This window comes from Periophthalmus magnuspinnatus, chromosome 10 (genome assembly GCF_009829125.3).
Source record: "Periophthalmus magnuspinnatus isolate fPerMag1 chromosome 10, fPerMag1.2.pri, whole genome shotgun sequence".
NCBI classification, from domain to species: Eukaryota; Metazoa; Chordata; class Actinopteri; order Gobiiformes; family Gobiidae; genus Periophthalmus; species Periophthalmus magnuspinnatus.
The window spans coordinates 25,185,510-25,205,088 of record NC_047135.1 but is presented as its reverse complement, the minus strand read 5'-3'; the positions used below and the strand labels follow the sequence as shown (position 1 = coordinate 25,205,088).

The 19,579-nt window shown below is 37.5% G+C and overlaps 1 protein-coding gene across 1 annotated transcript in view; it reads left to right on the top strand.

The window, feature by feature from the left end:
- fstl5 (follistatin-like 5) overlaps positions 1-19,579 on the top strand; it is a 363,935-nt gene that overhangs the window by 78,079 nt on the left and 266,277 nt on the right. The window contains exon 3 of the mRNA XM_055224723.1: positions 10,991-11,021. Coding sequence (XP_055080698.1) covers positions 10,991-11,021 — 31 coding nt within the window. The remainder of the gene's footprint in view (positions 1-10,990; positions 11,022-19,579) is intronic.

Below are 19,579 nucleotides of genomic sequence, written 5' to 3'. Positions count from 1 at the left end.
GCTAACGCTAGCGGGTGTGACCTCGGGGAAAGAAAGTGCCAGAATTGTCAGTTATTAATGTTCACATCTTAATTTAGGGACAAAATAGTGAAATAATATGAACATTTTAAGACCAAAATGACGAGGCTCACTGCAGCAGTTGCAGAGAGAGGGCTGATAATTTTTCAATGTAAAGTGAATTGGAGCCAGAGTCGATGGAGCCAGAAGCACGCTCATGATCACTTCCTATTTGGAACGTGGCGGCTAACAGGTTTGCTATGTCCGTTTATATATACAGGCTATGTGTCCGCACTAACTCACTCCTCCTTCTGAGCGCTATCACAACACAATCAGTGTGCGTCCCGCTAATGAAACTACTTCACATCAAATCAGGTTTGGGAAGTTGTAGTGTTTTGTTTTGTATCCTTGTGTATCCTGCTCTTGTGTATGTTTGGAAATGTTCGTGTGGGATCTTGGGTGAAGTTGGCTTGTGGGCTGAGCATTGGACAGAATCTTCGAGTAGGGCTCAGGAGAGAAGAACATTTTGTATAATACTCCCTTTTTAAATTAGATTTTTAGGTATCTGTACTTTGCTGAAGTATATTTGACAGTAGACTCTTTTGATTTTACTCTACACCCAAGATTATGTATCTGTACTTTCTACTCCACTGCATTTTTAAAAAGGACTGAAAAGTAAAAAAGTACTTTCCATATTATTTGAGGCGTTATTATTATTATTATTTTATTTTTTTTTATTTTTAGCACATTCATGGTGACATCCTGACTAAAGGTTTTAAGTTCAAGTCCAAGCATTGACCAAACAAAAATATACATAAAAAAATCCAGAAATATTGACAAAAACATAAAGATCTCCACATTTGACTCTTTAATTGTCATAAAAAAAATCTGTGCAAAATACTTTTCACTCTATAAGTACATTTTTAAACATGTACTTAAATCATTTTACTTGAATAGCTTTTTTTACACGATACATTTACTTTTGTATTTGGCCTTTTACTTAACATAATTGAGCACTTCTTCCACCAGCGAATAACAGTCTGGATCAAATACACTGTACGTCACCGTTCACTTTGTCTGAGGTCATTAGCAAAACCAATCAAATGTTAATAGCCCCTTCAGGGAAAGTAACAGTGGTGGCACGTAATTAGCATGGCTAGCTAAATGAGAAGGAAAAGCAATATTCTTACATTTTCCCAGTTTTGTAATAAACGCAGTCCAGCTAGCCTACTGCAAAATTAAATATTTCGTTTTTTATTCACGAATCATGAATACTAATAAAATCGCTGTATTTTTCTGCACAACAATCAGGTTTTAGCTTCCGGATTATAGGTGACATTTTAAGGACGTTTGGCCATTAAAGAGATAGAATATTTAGTTTTAAATTGCTAATTGTTATGGCAACTCTGAAAGCTGTTTGTGCAGTAGTTGTGCCTATTATGTTAAATACAAAATTATACAGGCTGTGATCATATTGAATGGAGATACATAGGTTCCTCCGCATTACTTTTCCTGTATTGGAAGCATAGACTGTATATATAAATGGACATAGCTAACCTGCTAGCCGCTGTGCTCCGAATAGGAAGTGATCATGGGCGCGCGTCTGGCTCCACTGACTCTGGCTCTAATTCACTTTACATTGAAAAATTGTCGCCCGTCTCTCTGTAACTGCTGCAGTGAGCCTCGTCATTTTGATCTTAAAATGTTCGTATTAACCCGCTCTACATGATCCTGGAGTTTTTATTTTTTTCGCTATTGTGTCCGTAAATCAAGATATGAACATTAATAACAGACGAATCAGGTACCTTCTTTCACCGAGGTCGCTCCTGATAGTGTTAGCGACAGGTTTGATTGACAGCGTTGCTAAGGCGGGAAGGGGCGTCGTCTTCATCAGCCTCGCTCCGGATTGGCTCTTTGGTTGCTATGAGACTCGCAGTCTATGATTTGAAGCCACATTCGGGATTTTGACCAGTGAAAAGATAGAATATTTAGATTTTAACTGTTAATCACTATGGTAACGGTTTATTTTATCACTGACCTCGTATGCTTGTACAGAGTAAACCTCAAATGCACTAATGTTTCAAGATAATATTTTTTTTTCTCAGTCCTTGGTGAAGTTGCGAGCTCAGAGGATTGGGACAGTTCTATAGACTGATGTTCAGACAGGTCACATCAGGCTCAAACTCTAAATAAACCATCACTTTACAACTACGGATATGTTCTGCTTTTGTTCTTTGATAGATAACTAACACAGAGACAAATTTACAGGATATTCTTTACTCCTGATGCCCAACCAGAACCACATAATCAATTCAGATGACAAGCGCTTGCCCAGGTACACAATGATCAGGCTTAAAACTTAAAAAATAAATAAATATATGAATAATAATGACCGGCCTTGATCATCATTTAGGTTGCTATTTTTGCACAATATGTAACAGCACGGTGACTCATTCTCCTGTTATGTTTATTTTACCTTTACATAATCAGGAAATCAGTGTTTGTCCTGGCCAAAAAATGTTGTTGTTGTAATCAGTGCTTCCAGATTAGAAAGATGAAATAGAAAAGCCTAGATGCGTTGACACCCTCTTGAGATGCTGATGGAGTCAATAGTTTTGCTGCTGCGGGTAACTGGTTGAAAGGCAAAGGTGGCAGGATGTGATTGGCTGGAAGAGAATTAAAGTCCTTGAAGATTTCATATACAGTATTTCATAGTGTTTAGTCACAAGTGTAAAAGTGAATAAAGGACCAATATTACGCTATTTTCTGATCTATTTTATAATGTTTCCTCATCAAAAACAGACCTGGAGTTGTGTTTTGTTTCGTTCACACATGTTTAACACGCAAACCCTGCATATTTAGGCTGAGTTCTTCTCTCAAACAGAAAACACTGTTCCACTTTGTGATGTCATATGGTAATACAGGAAGTGCTCCGCTGTGTTTTTAAACTCCATACACTTTCACTAGAATCATTTGGATGATTTGCAAGCCTGGAATTGCCAATCTCTATTGAACTAAAGGTAAAACGAGGCTGTTAACTTGAAAACTACCACTTGATGACATCACAAGGTGGAACAGAGCATTTTGAGGTTTAGAGACTAATAATAAAGGGTTACTTAAACATATGTGAATGAAACAAAACACAATTCCAGCTATGTTTTTTGATGAGGTAACAATATTATAACATGGCGTAAAGCTCATAAGAATCAAGTTTTCTGCAATATAGGACGTTTAAGTGATCAGAGGTGCGTAGAGAAGCAATATTTCAAAGTAACTGTCTGCGTGTAATGTCTGATTTATCATTTGAAGTTCATTTAACTGTACTGTACTGTCTTGTATTTGATGGAGTAGTGCAAAAAGCAAATGTTTATTCCATGCAATATTGTCAACATTAACCTTTAATTACCCACAGTAGGAAGAGTAACCGAGATTTTTAGGAGAATCCGTCAATGTTTTTGTTTCAACCATCGTTTCTCCGTTCTCCCTTGCATTCCTATTGTCACGTTGGCTCTGTTCGTTCCTAACCGGCTGCCCTCTGATAGCCCTAATGCTATCGCTCTCACTCTGAAGGACGTTTCTTCCACCAGGCTAACAGGATCGGCTATGACCTTATAAACCCTCCTCACAAAGACTTCAATCAAAAGTCACCCAGCCAGAAAGATAAAGCTCCGTTCCCATGTTCTACCCATAATTCCTTTAGTCCCCATTTGGAACGTACCATGAAAAGCTTCGCGTGAGGTCACGGTTGGCACAAAAAGTGAGAATTTGAATAGTCCATATGACAAGTTAGACTGATCATTTCATTAAACGTAATTAGGCCCTGCACCAGATTTTTTTCATGCATTTGAGCAAAATTTGTCTCGCTCCAGATATAGATACAGTTATATTATGTAAGCAGCTTATGAGGTCAAAATAAGTCCACTGTGTACTGTCTGCATGTAATTATGAAGCGTTTTTGTGTCCGGAAGTGCGTGTTAGCATACTAGTTGTTGTCACATACTTAGAGGTGATCCGTTTACTGCATTTTTGTTCATTTCCCTAATAAATGTAAAAGAAAAAACGAAACATAAAACCCTGTCCTGTGCACATTGTCAGAGTTTTAGTCTCAAATGTGATTTCAGAAAATGACTGATAGTTGTTGTTTTTTTCTGTGTAATTTACCAACTCGGAGAAAATGCCTGAGCAGTTTGACACAGAGGAGGGAAAGCAGTTTGGGTGAGTTTATCATTGTGACATCAGACGCTGTATGACAGGACAAACAAAATGGAGGAGAGGGACAGTGTGCACAAAGCCCCAGTATCCGGCGATATAGATTTTGGCCACATGGCAAATCTAGATTACCCAGGGATCAGTGGGATAGTGGTGGGGGGGGAGGGAGCAGGCGAATTATAGGCTGGGAAACAGAAGAGCAGAAACATGAATTATAGTTTTTCTCTGTAAACAACATGGGCTTTTAGGTCACGAAAATGTTTTTGTTGATGTCATAAACAGTATTGCATGATTACTGTTGGATAGAGATTTTGATGTGTTTTCATGTGGAGACCTGTACGAACGCAAAATATGAGTGATACATTATAAACTTGCTTTACAGAATAAGAAAGACATTAAAATTACAATACAACAAATGGAAACATAAATAATCACAAATAAGTATCATAAGATTAGCATTAAAGGAAAATAGTGCAGAGTAAAACCCTTTAACATGACAAATAATTGGATCAAACACATCATTTTACATTATTTTAAATAAACAAGATCATGGAACAGAGCAATACAAGCAGGATATGCCAATATTTGAAGAATAAACCTACATTTTTGTTTGGTATTACTGGTATTGTGGTATTATTACTGATGTACTTGGATCATTAAAAATACATCAGATGTTGTGACAAATGTGGGACAAAGAATTTACAACAAAACCAAATTTGTGAAACCTATTTTAATATTTCCATTTAATTTAATTATTGTTGATTTGTATTGGACAGGACAACAGCGCCACCTGCAGTCCGACTTTTTCAGGACAGTATCCGTGGTGTGTGAAAGAAAAAAAAGCCCCCTCGTCCCGGTTTATAGTCCCGCGGACCCTTTTCCATATTTCGATTGTCTCCTTAATCCAGTGATGATGTTTGTTGTCCTCTTTTGTGGCATTTGGTAAACTTTATCGTATGCAAACCAGTCACATGATTCAATATTACTGATATATTTGGAAGATTTAAAATATATCAGATGTTGGGACACTATCAATTCAGGCTTGTTCCATCTGACAGTGGGACATAATTTCACTCCTCACAGCCAGTGCTTGAGTTTTGTCACTAAATGCATAAGCCAATATATAAAAAAACAAACAAAAAACATATCACCAACCTCTATTATTCAACATATAATATATTCATTTATACTGTACTAAAGCCTTTGAACTTTCCTGGGGTGAAAACCTGCTCCCGTCTGCCTCCTCTCCTCCTGACTCCTCCTCCTCCTGTGGTCACTCTCTCCGCTCTGTCACTCTTCCTGATCGACGGTGTGCTTTCAAATGGCAGGCAGCCCACGGCGGAGTTCCACCAGCCCAGTGTAAAGCCTCCTCTGGGGCCTGAGGAGGAGCGCTCGCTGTACAGAGCCAATCTGATACAATAACAAGACAACCAGGCAGGCAGCAGCTAGCCGAGCATGCCTTTGATAAAGCTACATCGTCTATGCTAAAGCCCCCGCTCTGGACGTCATTGTATTTTCATGTTGTGTGTTGTTTTTGTACAGATTTTACACAAGTCTGTCACCTCACAGCCGTAATGATGTGGGTGCATATAGCGGGCTCAGTGGCAACTTCGTGATCCTGACAAAATGTTATGGCACAACTTGTAGTTTTGGAGATTTGGGGGAATTTCGGATTGCAAGACCCAACTAACTCCAATATTACACAAAGCTGACTCTTGTGAGCTTTAAATCATGTTAGAATGTTGTTACCTCATCAAAAACATACTTGGAGTTGTGTTTTGTTTCATTCACACATGTTTGTCAGCCTTTGTTATCAGTCTGTCTACATGTCCAAAGCTCAAAATGCTCTGTTCCACCTTGTGATGTCCTGAAGCGGTTGTTTTTCAAGTTAACAGCTACATTTTATCTTTAGTTCAGTAGAGATTAGCAATTCCAAGAGCTGAAATTATCCGAATGATTCTAGTGAAAGTGTATGAAGTTAAAAAGCAGAGTGGAGCACTTCCTGTATTACCACATGACATCACAAGGTGGAACAGAGTATTTTTAGTTTGAGAAAAGTACTCTAAAGATGCAGGATTTGTGTGTTTAAATATGTGTGAATGAAACAAAAGACAACTCGAGGTATGTTTGTGATGAGGAAACAACATTATAATATAGATCATAAAATAGCGTAATATGGACCCTTTAAAGCTACAGTATGTAACTTTTTAGCCAAAAAATAGACTAAAATAAAAGTATGTTTTGGGTTTTTTTTTGTTTTTTTTTTAAATAAACCTATTGCATCATCCAATTACCAGGAAGTGTGTGTTAGCATGCTAGTTGTTGTTACTATTACTGCGACGGCAAAGCTTTCCTCTGGTCTTGGAGAGTTATGAAAAGCGCCTATAACCTCACCATGCTCGCATTTTTAACCATATTTTAATCTTTAGTTCAAGCAGATTATTTACATTTACATATTTTGAAATTATATGGGTGACAGTAGCTCAGTGGCGGAGCGTTTGTCCACTCACCTGAAGGTTGTCGGTTCGAATCCCGCTCTCGACATAAAACATCACTGGTCAACGGTCGGATCCACTGACCCACAAGCTGGCAGTGCGATTCCAGCTCCCACAGATAAATGCTGTTGTTGTGTCCTTGGGCAAGAGGTTCGGTTCCTTGGTGTAAATCGCTGTGAGTGCCTAGAAGATTGAAAAGCGATATATAAAAAATAAAAAAAAGTCCATTTACCATTTATATGTTCATTTGACATAATATATTTGAAAGGAAATAAGTCATAGCATTTTTAAATACTTGAGAGTGATAGTAAAAATGTAATATTTTTAGATGAATGGGCAGAAAATCCGCCAGTGGTCGGTGATGGGGTACTCCGTCAGTCTGTAGTAGCAGGACAGGCGGCTCAGGTTAGCTGCTATAGCCCAGGGGAAATCGCTCTCCTCAGACACGTGGAGAGAGGGGGACACTGGCTCCTCTATGCAAATCAGCCTATTTCATATCATAGTGCAATTTCAAATGTCAGCTCTTCCGATGGGGCCGCGGCGCACAGAATGTCACAGGGACACAGGTGCATGCTGGGAACCGTGCTTACCCTGTCAACAGTCAACAATGCTGTACCGCGCCGAGCTAATACACCGCGCCGCTCACACCATTTACTCAGCTGTCAAGAAATATGAGTTAGAAATGAATAATGGCTTAACCTCTTAGCTGTAGGTTAACCATTGCAGGATACTGTTACTATGGGTGGCGCTGTGGCTGAGTACTCGCACCTCACAGCAAGATGGTCCCAGAGTCCGTGAGTCCGGGGAGTTAATGTTGACTTGATATGACCTAATAGTGCGAGCTATTGTAATAAAGTGAATGGTAAAATGTTACTTTTACCATTCACTCAGGGTTGAATGTTTACACAGCCATGCAACTAATTACTTTATATTCAAAATACATTTATGATTTTTACAAAGGGAAAAGTTAATTTGTGAACTTGGCTTCAACTAAACATGAATTGTGGACCTTACTAAAACCCAGTGGTGAATGAAGTATTCATTTTTATTAATTATGTAAAAGTACAGATACAGAAGTAAAAGTATTTAAGTACTCGTTTAAAAATGTACTGTATGTTTTTTTTTTTACATATTTTGGTCACCTGTAAAAATACAAATCTATTTCTTAGTTTTTCTTATGAATTTGGAGGATTTAAGTGTGTTTGCTCAAAAACAAACCTTGAACTCGAAAACTTTAGTCAGGATGTTACCACGAACATGAAAAAATAACCCCTCAAAATCATATGAAAAATACTTTTTACTTTTCGGTCCTGTGCAGTAGAAAGTACGGATAACTGCTCTCAAATATAGTAAGCAAAAATAAAAAGTATCCACTGTAAAATTAAGTAGAGTACAGATACCTAAAACACTACTTTAATACTTGTACTCTGTTACTTTCCACCACTACTAAAACCTATTATGAATCAGGATTGGTAAAGTATCATTCATTGGCCACAGAAACAAGGCAAATACTGGATATAAGTATTGGCTCCAGAAGTACTTTACTTCCAATTATACCCCAAAACATTACAACAATTGCCAGCTCTAATTGGTCAGTAGCAAAACCGTTCATAGCAAACCCTGCCATCTACCTAATAATCATAACTGTTTAATGTAAGTGATTCAAGTTGTAATTATAATCCAACTGATAGAAACATATTTATACAATGAGGATATTATTTCAGTATGTACTTCAATTGGACTGCATAGTAAAAAGACTACCAAGCCTGCTCCACACTTGTGCATGAAACAATGACAGTGGTGGAATGTAACAAAGTAGAAGTAGTAAAGTACAAATTTTAGGTAAGTGTACTTAAAAATGGATACGTTTTACTATTATTTTACTACATTTGAGAGCAGGTACCTGTACTTTCTACTCCACTACACTGTTGAACTGGACTGAAAAGTAAAAGTATTTTGTACTATTGTCCGTGACGTGCTGAAAAGTCTGAGGGATTTATTTTTTAGACATTCATAGTTTGAGCAAACGAAAATATACAAATAAAAATCATCGATTCAATTGTTTCTGTTGAACAAAATTCAGCACAAGTCTGTATCAAAATCACTACATTCAAATCTTTATAAAAACTCAAAATATGTACTACTTTTACTTATCTAATACTTTTACTTTTTACTCTTTATGCATGTCTTTTAATGAGTACTTTAATACTTTTACTTAAGTAGATTTTCTCATGTGATACATTTACTTTTACTTAAGTATTTTCTTGCTCCGGTATTTACTTAAGTAACAAAATTGAGTACATCTTCCACCACTGGTAAACTGTAAGAAATATATTTTGGTTAGATTTGATGCTTGTACCTACTGAATATATGATCAGTTTTAACACAATTTTATACTGTACCTTAGGGCGAAATTTGTATGTTTTATTTAAAATTACACGTCAACACACTTCAGATACTGCAGTCGCGGCTGGTGAAAACCCTATTTGGTCCAGCCCTGCAATCAACTAATAATAAATAATAAATAGTGACTGTTCATATGTATAAGTGCCTCAAGCTAATCTGAATAATCCAATATATAGAGCTTTTCCACCTTCAAGACACTCAAGGAACCACTCCCCCTTCACACACATTCATACACCAGTGTACACAGACACTGGGTGCGAGGTTCATTGCCTTGCCCAAGGACAGCATACAACAACAGCGTCAGTGTGGGTCAGTGGATCTAACCAATTTACCGATGACGTTTTTGTCAAATGCGGGATTTGAACTGTCAACCTTTGGATCGCAGGATGAACACTCTACCAACCGAGCTACTGTCGCCGCAAAGCTTTAAATAAGGAGAGAATAAGTACACATTATTTCAGTATGTACTTGGATGTACATGTGCATGGTAATTAGACCACCCACTCTGTTTCAGACTTGTGCATGATGCTAAGAGAGATGAACTGTAGGCTGTAGGATCAAATATTCATGGCCTCACTTCATATTAACTCTGTGCTGAGGCAGTAGTCGGCACTGTGCCCCATTAGACATTGTGTTATGCCATGCCTGAAGTACTGCAGAGGCCATAGATTTAAATAAAGACAGTATTTGTGTTCTTTCGGCACATTCTCTACTGCTTATGTTTTCTAGTTATATCAGTTTGATTATGCGTCTCTTAAAAGGCCAATATTACACAGTTTTCTGATCTATGTTATAATGTTGTTCCCTCATCATAAACAGACCTGGAGTTGTGTTTTGGTTCTTTCACACATGTTTAACACACAAATCCTGGGTAATAAGGCTGTGTTCTTCTCTCAAAAAGAAACACTCAATTCCACTGTTAACTAGCTGTTAACTTGAAAACTATCGCTTCATGACATCACAAGTTGGAACAGAGCATTTTGAGCTTTGGAGATGAAGACAGACTAATAATAAAGGGATATTCAAACATGCGTGAATGAAACAAAACACAACTCCAGGTATGTTTTTGATGAGGTAACAACATTATAACATAGTCTGAAGCGCACAATAGTCAATTTTGTGTAATGTAGGACCTTTAAAGTACACCCAAGCAGTGGTTGTACACACAAATATGTTTCGATTTTTTCCTATAATTTGGCTTATCTGCAGTGGCAAAGATGCAAGAAGTAGAAGTATTGCTATTGGCCATTTTTTAAGGGCTTCTTATACAATGTCTGTACTGTTTTGAGGTCACTTAGTGTAGTTCTCTCATTTGGGTTGCCAGTTTCAATGCTGAAATCCAGTTGGTTTAAGCCTACAAGGACTCGCTCTGGTCTGAATCGTCACTGTCTAAACCCTAGCACCTGCAGTCAATCATTACTCAGTGCTAGTGCAGCCTTTGCAGCGCAGTGAGTGAATTCTGGAGGTTCTGAGGTTTCACATGAGGCCTGACCTGTTGTGATTGTAATTCCTGTGTGTGGAGGACTATGGAGAGAATAGGCAACTTGACTTGACACATGAGTTAGAATAAACACAACTGTCCAAGTCCAAAACTAAATAAATATAATCATGCATTCCAATACATAAGATACATAAGCTGAAAAATACTGGTTACCCGGGCAATAAGAAGACCAAAATAAAACTGCCTATATTGAGAAAAATGGCCACTTTGCTTAATAGCACATTATAGCCTGACTTTTGGAGAGACAAATCGTCTTCATTGTCTGACCAATTGTGAAAAATACCTCTTTGACATCTGTTAGCTTAGCACTTTAGCCATTAGCGCTCATTTTGATCTCTAAAAAGTCTTTAATGCTGACATTTTCTTGTGTCTGTTTCAACAGGATGCCATTCCCGAGGGGCTAAGGATGAAGGGTGAGTGAGACTTTGCTTTCCTGTTTTGTTTAGTTTTCTTTTTTTTCCGCTGTTGTCTCTTGTTCAAAGTGAGACGTTATTGACCAAAACAGCAGGTTTCACAGTACAAAATCAATAACAACAGTTGTGGCAAGATTAGGAATGAAATGAGACAATACAAGGACTCAATGGCAAATCAGGAGAGATAAAGTAACAGGCGTTTTCAGAGGAGAGCCACCAAACAAGGGACATATTTGTATTGATTATTAAAGGTGCACTGTAGAACTTTTCCGGAGGAGGGTCCATCACGTGTTTGTATCCATGGAGATTTGGGTTGTCAGAAGTATCGAAATCCAGATACTAATGTAGATACTTGTTTGAGGTGGTATCAGTATTAAAAAAAAGTCACATTCACAGGACAGAAATGAACCTGAATAGCTTTAGAATGATCTTGAGCTGTATCAGAACAAATATAAAACCAACTTACGCCCATGGACCACTACGGAGCCTACCTGGACGACTGAGGAATTACACAGATATAATAATATAAAAGAAAGTTCTCTGTGTTCAGAACTGTTCAGAACTGAAGAAGCGTGTTGGATGAGCAGCGAAACATCTTCACTCCTGCAACGATTTGTCCAGTTGACAGATTTAAACTTTGTCTTTTGTTATAAAAAAGTTGAAGTTTTTAGTATCGTGACAACAGTAATGGAGATGTTTTTGGTTTGCTTCGAATGTTCCACAGTATAGCATTAAGATGATGTAGCTCAGGTCTGTGGTGAAGAGATTCAGCGTGTTTTTCAAGGTATTTCTTTAGCAATAAATGACCTGCAATTGAATCAGTGCAGGATTATAATGCCATACAATGAGATACTGCAGACAAAAATCGCATTGTATAACTTTAAAGAGGGGGTATTACACTTCTACGGAGTATTAACCGCTAACACATAACACATTTAGATCACCATGCTAGCTTGTATTTTTTTGAAAATGCTATATGAGCTGAAAACACCTCCCTTCACTCCCAGTCACTCCTTCTTCAGAGCGCTATCACAACACAATCAGCATGTATTTCGCTAAAGAAAACACTACACATCGCATCAGGTTTGTGAAGTTGTAGTATATTGTTTTATATCATGCTTTTGTATATTTATGGGGAATTGTCGTATGGGAGAATAGATGACGTTGGCTCGTGGGCTGAGACTAGGACAAGCTCGTACAGCTAACCGTAAGGAGGGTTCGAATACTGCCGGGGAGAGATCGCCACATCGCTCAAACCTGCAATACATGGATGACATATGAAACCTCTTCAGACATGTTTTTGATGAGGGAACAGCGTTATAGCCTAGTAGAAAGCTCCAAAAAGACAATTTTGCATAATATCCCCCTCTTTCATAAGACATTTTATCACTACATAAGACGTGCTAATGAAATGCTTGTCCTGTAGCTGCAGTAGAATTCCAATGAGATGTCTCGGAGAGTTAAAGTTAATAGAATACATATTTTACAAACTGATACTAAAACGACTATTAATAATTTGATATAGATTTTTTTTTTATTTCAGTTATTTCAGTTTCAGGGTGTTGTAAATCTGAGCTGTTTCTTTAGTATCTGAATTAAGTTTTACATTATAGAAGCGCTCCAATAATACAGTATATATGGTCCAAATTATAAACATTTTTGTATAGAAAGCGTTACACATTTTTGCGTATGCCGTCATATTACCAGAAAGTGACTTATACCAGTTGTATCATGAGCCCTCGATGTGATATTGGAATGAAACTTCTCTTTGACAGTGAAGTGAATTGGCTATCAGGTCTCTCATATTCAAGTAATCTTCTCCCTTACTGCTTATATTTCTTTTCTATTCCGGCATGAGAAGCATACTAAGCCATTTACGTTTTACATAGAGATTTGTAGCGTATATCCCTCAATGAGTTTTGTGCATACGGTGAACGGTTCACACCCTAGGTAACAAACCAATCTTGCGTGACAGTTTGCAGTTTGAAAATCAAGATTCAGTTCACAGTGCTCATATCAACCATCTTTCCTTTTCCAATTTGAATTTGAGATTAAACTTGCAGCAAGAAATTGGAGATATAACAAAAAATAGACAATGCGGAAATTGTTGTTTCGGAGGTATTCAAAATTTTAAGTACAAGGGTATATATTTTTTTTTTAAAGGGCTGCAATAAGTAAGGTTACAGAATGGATTTGTGGTAACTATAATGGTACATGGTCACATTTTTATTTAGCGCTTTCCCACCTCCAAACACCGGTGTACCAGGTTGGCGGTGTGATTCCTGCTCCCACAGATGAATGCTGTCGTTTTGTCCTTGGGCAAGACACTTAACCCACCTCGCCCCCAATGTCTGTGTACACTGGTGTATGAACGTGTGTGTGAATGGGTGAGCGGTTCCTTGATGTAAAGCGCTTTGTGTGCCTTGAAGGTGGAAAAACGCTGTACAGTGGTCTCTCACTATATTGCGGTTCACCTTTTGCAATCTCGTTGTTTCATGGATTTTTTAAGCGCAATTTTGCATGCTTTTTTACAACGATCATCGAGGAACGGGGATATAATATACGAAGGTTTGAACTTTGAGAGTGTTTAAACAAGAGAGAAATGTTCATGCCTGTCTGAGAAAAGTGTATAAAGTGTGTGGTGAGGAGTTTTACAGCCTTAAACATACATAATAATTGTAAAAAATAAAGCTGACTACTTCACGGAATGTCACCTATTACGGGTTATTTTTAGACCATAACCCCCGTGATAAACGAGGGACCACTGTGTAAAAACGTTTTACGCAATTTACGCAGTGACACTGGGGGCAAGGTGGGTTAAGTGTGTTGCCCAAGGACACACAACAGCATTAATCTGTGAGAGTTGGAATCACACCAGTAACCTGTGGGACAGTGGATCTGACTGTTCTTCCAATTATGTTTTTTTTTTTTTTTTTTTGGTTTATGTCAAGAGCGAGACTTGAACCACCAAACATTCTTCCAACTAAGCTACTCTCGCCCCGTTTTACGATCCACTCCCATTTTGTGCAATGCGTGAACTTTAGCCACAACGTCGACAAACTCAAGGATTGCGAATATATCATCAAAATATAGTTATACATTTAAATAAGAAGAAGAAGAAGAATTTAAAAAGTCAGATATCCGTTTTTGTCAGTATTTCCCACTCCATACTTGCAGCTCCATCAGAATTCATTATAGATTGTGCCTTATACAAACAGCTTTAGGGACTGCACCTGATTCTTTCTTTTTCTTTTTCATTTCAGTTCCGTTTAGCTTTGCATATGACTGAAAGGTTTTTATTCTGCACTTTTCTCCATTAATGTTAAGTTTATGATGATTATTTGTGATTATTTAAGTTTCGATTTGTTGTATTGTGCTTTTAATTTTTATTCTGTAAATCACTTTGAATTACGTTGTGTCTGAGTTGTGCTATACAAATAAACTTGCCTTCCCTTCTTTTTTGGGTAAAATATACTGTAAAAACAGCTCTTAGGGTCAAATTGAGTCTGCTATATACTGTCTGCATCTAATTATAAATCATTTTTATTACGAGCGACTCAGGAAGTAACACACTCTTAGCATGCTAATTGTCCTTAGAATTACCATGATGGCAAAACTCCGCTCTGGTCCTTGAAAGTTGTAGAAAGTGCTTATAAACTCATCAAGGTGAATCATTATTATGTTGTGGAATGAGTTACGAAAGTGAGGATTAACTTTGTACCACTGCAAACTGTTTAAAATGAACTAGCGCTGTTTTTCACGCGTTTAAGACGATAAAAATCAGATACAGCGTCTTTAACATTTTATTAAGCTACTCTTTCAATTAGTGGAGAACTTCGCCGGATCACCTTGACGCGTTCGCGGTCAATTATGATGAAGTGTTTTGCCCAAGGACACAACATCAGTACAGAGAAGAATTACAGGCTCAGAAATGTACCGTTAGTGTAAACAGCAGCAGTTCAAAGCGTAACACCCGAGCTACTTCAAAGCGCTTTAGACCGTGTTCGTACAGAAATCGCATTGATAAAATACACCTCCAGATATGTGGTGTGATGTGCAGTTCTATAAAGCTGCAGTAGCATCCATTTGTTCACAGTAGCGGATCCTAAAAGTCAGCTGCAGAGTACACACAGTTCTTCAAATCTGTGTGTACTCTGGAAGTGTCAGAAATAAGCAACAGATGCCAAGTAGAGTTACAAGAGATGTTTAAAGTATGTAGCCTGAGCGCTGGCTGTTTAAAAAAAAAAAAAAAGTACTACATGCGCGACTGAACGTGGGCTGCCAGAGCCCTAAACTGCAGATATACAAGTTTATCTCATTTTCAGTATATGCTAATTACTATATTGACTTATAGTTCAATATATGCTTGATGGATAAATACTTGGGGGTCAGTATTTATAGTGGGGAACTTTTAGTTACTTTGTCGTACTACGGGGATGTTAGAACTGTAGAGGGTTGACTAAATAACTTGTCTATGACTCATACAAACTACTACAAACTAACTACTAAAGTGTTTCATTCTGCTATTTATTTATTGCAGTTCATGTTTTTAACCATATTGTACATTTAGAATAGTTTTTTGGGGTTAATTCTTGTTATTTTGGGGATAATTCTACTTACTGTTATTGTGTCAATGGCATAAATTAGTTTCAATATCATCGTTAATCATCTATATTTAAATCCTATATTAAGCAGAATAGATTCTTGTGAGGTTTAAGCCATGTTATAATGTTTTTACCACATCAAAAACATACCCAGAGTTGTGTTTTCTTTCATTCACATATGTTTGAGTAACACTTTATTATTACCCTGTCTAAATCTCCAATGCTCAATACGCTTTGTTCCACCTTGTGATGTCATGTAGAGTTTTTTTCAAAACACAACTCCAGGTATGTTTGTGATGACGAAACATTATAAAATAGATCGGAAAATAGCGTAACATGGGCTCTTTAAGAATAAATCAGCATCACAATCATTATCACTATTCTACCTAACAAATTAATGATTAGAAAAAAACAGTTGCCATTTGTTAGTGAGCAAGGTTAAAGTCCGATTCTATAGTGTTACGCAGACTATGCTGGAAAGGTCCGACAGGTTAATTACAGCTATGAATTGCCGAAGAGATCTTTACATTTAAATTGAAATGCCAAGTTACACACTTTACATCTATTTAATTACAACTTCAGTACATATATTACAGAGAGGAGATGGTTGGCATTGGTTTGAAAGCATAGACTGTATATACAAATGGACATAGCTAATACGCTAACCGGCACGTTCCAAATAAGTGATCGTGGGCGCGCTTCCAGCTCCATCGACTCGCCCTTCTCTCCGTAACTGCTGCAGTGCGCATTATCATTTTGGTCTTAAAATGTTCATATTAACCCGCTCCACATGATCCTTGTCCGTAAATCAAGATATGAATATTAATAACAGACAAATCAGGTGCCTTCTTTCCCCAAAGTCGCTCACACTAGCCTTAGCAACAGATTTGATTGACAGCGTTGCTAAGCGCCTGCTCCCTCCTAACCCATTTTTGTGGACAGGACCTTCAACAACCTCGCTCCAGAAGATTAGTTCTTTGGTTACTATGATACTCACAGTTGGATTTCCAAATATGGAACTTGGCTCCAAATTCGCCGCTATAACTGCTCGCCTCGATGACATTCATTTGACTGGAGCCAAACTCTACGGGTGACGTTACACTCACTTAGTCCACTACTTTATACAGGGAAACTTTTGAATGCTGATACACTACTTACTTGTCTCCATGGAGATGTTATTGCTTTTCCCCAAATTCACACAGTGGCATTAGACATCTATCTACCAAGCGACTATTTCATTATGGGTGTTTTTGTTGCTCTGTTTATCTTGAAAAACATGCATTCTTACTCCGAAAGGGTCACCTTTCAACACGGGTCTCATTTATGAAAGTTATTGTGAATATTCAAAGTGTTCTTGTGGACAAAATCTGAGTTTTTTGCTTGCTCGCTTGTCATCACCCTGCGAAAAGTTCGACGTGTACCTCATATTTGAAAACCCACTCTCAGACTCATTTCTATGCAAAACTACATAAATAGAAACCCCAGAGCTGTAACTTGGCCTAGTGGCGATACTCAAGTTTAATGCCACACTGAGGAACATCCTTGACAATAGCTAGTAGTGTCGCAATGGTACTTAAATTTCAAACTAAATGTCGATACTAAGGACTCGATACTCAATACCAATTCCGATACCATGATGATAATTAAAAACACTCTTTGTTTAGACAATAGAAAACAGTAAAGGATCATTGTGGAACTTTTCTTGTTGGGGGTACATCACCTGTTTTTCTTACTTCTCTCCTCTTCCGCAGTGGGATATAACTTTGAAAAGTGATCCAAGGATGGCCTATCAAACGAAACATAACATTATAATCACCTATATTAATCTCAGAAATACAAAACATTTTCTGAAAAACCTCTGTTCATTCCAAGTGTCAAACATCACAATCTTACGTTTGGCGGATGTTGCCGGCTTTATTGAAATTCCTGCAGCTGTAAACACCTTTTGGTACATTAGCTTTTAGCACGTTGAATCACAGTTTCCAGTGGTTGGTTAGCACCTTTCTGCAGTCAGGAGAGAAATCAACATGATTTATGCCCAAGGAAAGCTGTCCTTGTTATGTAAGGTACACAGCAGGATTAGTCATGGCTTGAGAAGTTTGAAATTGTGTCCAAAATTGGTGGAAAATACTAATTATATAGGCTTATTGCTGGGTTATAACAATATCCATATTTAAAAAGGAGTAAACATAAAACATGGTCATATTTTTATATAGGGCTTTTCAACGTTAAAGGAGCGCTCACCCATTCGCACACACACATTCAGTGTACGCAGACGCTGAATGCAGGGGGTGATGTGGGTTAAGTGTCTTGCCCAAGGACACAACAGCATTCATCTGTGGGAGCTGGAATCGCACCGCCAACCTGTGGGTCAGTGGATCTGACTGCTCAACCATTGATGTTCATGTCGAGAGCGGGATTTAAACCACCAGCGTTTAGATCAGTGGACAGATGCTCTACCAACTGAGCCACTGTCGCCCCATATAACATAATAAAAATAAAAATCACTATTCACTAAATAAATAAATAAAAGATAAGTTTAATGTCAAACTGTTGAACTTTCCAGGCAAAGCAATAATACGATAATGCGTATCTCCATGGAAACAAGCAGGTGGCATACTCTTCACACGAAAAGTCACGTAGTATACCTGAGTTTGTTCCATACATTTACTCCTGTAGAATTTTATTTTACTTTTTATTTAACACCAACTTAAAGTCATCATAATAGCAATTTTGTCTTGCCCAAATCCCATAGAAAAAAGTAAGTAAATACATGAAAAGTACTGAAACTGCTTATTCAGAAATCAAATTTTGACTAACAACATAATAGCTGCAATGCACAGCAGCACGCTAGCTAGCTCACTGTGACTCAGCGCTAACAGTCACTTTTAATAAAATCAGAAAACATAAAGTAAACGACCTATTTAAATTAAAATGAATAAAAACTAAAGACTACCCAATTATTTTTATATGTAGAATACTTCAGTTTGTAGTGGCGTTTTAATATTTACTATGCCTCAAAATTGGTTGGTGATAGAGATACAAACATCTCTCTTTCTAAACATAGAAGTGTTCTCCAGTGAAGTATTTATTTTATTTGTATAGTTTTTAACAGCTCACTATCCATAGACTTATCTTCGTTTTGTTTTGTTTTTTCTTTTAGTATGACTAGAGATAAACTTGGACAGGAAGTAGTGATGCTAACAGTGGCTGCCGGGTGTTATAGTGTAGAAATGTAATAATAATATGTGTCTTTTAATGCATCTATTCAATATTCTATAACTAAATCCTTGTTCAAAGTATTCATCTCATCACTGCCTATAGAGCATTTGGCTAAAATTCCCTTTACCTTTCTTACAATCTCAGATCCTGGCACAAAGTCTTAGAAAGTCCTACATAATGTACCTCTATAAACGCCTCTCCATTCTCTCCGTGCCATAGAAGGTCGAATCCGTAATTGTAGAGGGTGCATTACCATAAAAGGTGGGACCTCGGCTGTCTCCCATGATTCACTTTAACACACACGCCTATGTAAGCCAAGAGGGGCAATGGCCACTTTTCAGCAGGGCCTAACTGGGGCTTCTATCGCCGTGGTAACAAGTCAGAGGGGGCTGGAGCTGCTGTGGAGAGAGAAAAAAGTGATAAATAATTCAAGTGGACCCCAGTACATGCATGTCTCATATTATGACACATCTGAGGTCAGTGGAGAGGCATGGGTGGGTTTTTGAGTGGTGGGTTTATAGAGGGTACAAAGATATCATAGGAAAAGAAGAAAATGCTACATTATTAGGTCTAAGAAATGAATAAATGCAAAAATAATTATTAAAAATGTACAAAATGCTATTTAGATTTTAGACTGTGATTTAAAGCTATGCAAAAAGCTATGCAAAAAAAATATATAAAAATGCAGCGATAAATAAACATTACATGTGCAAAAAAATGAATTATTAACAT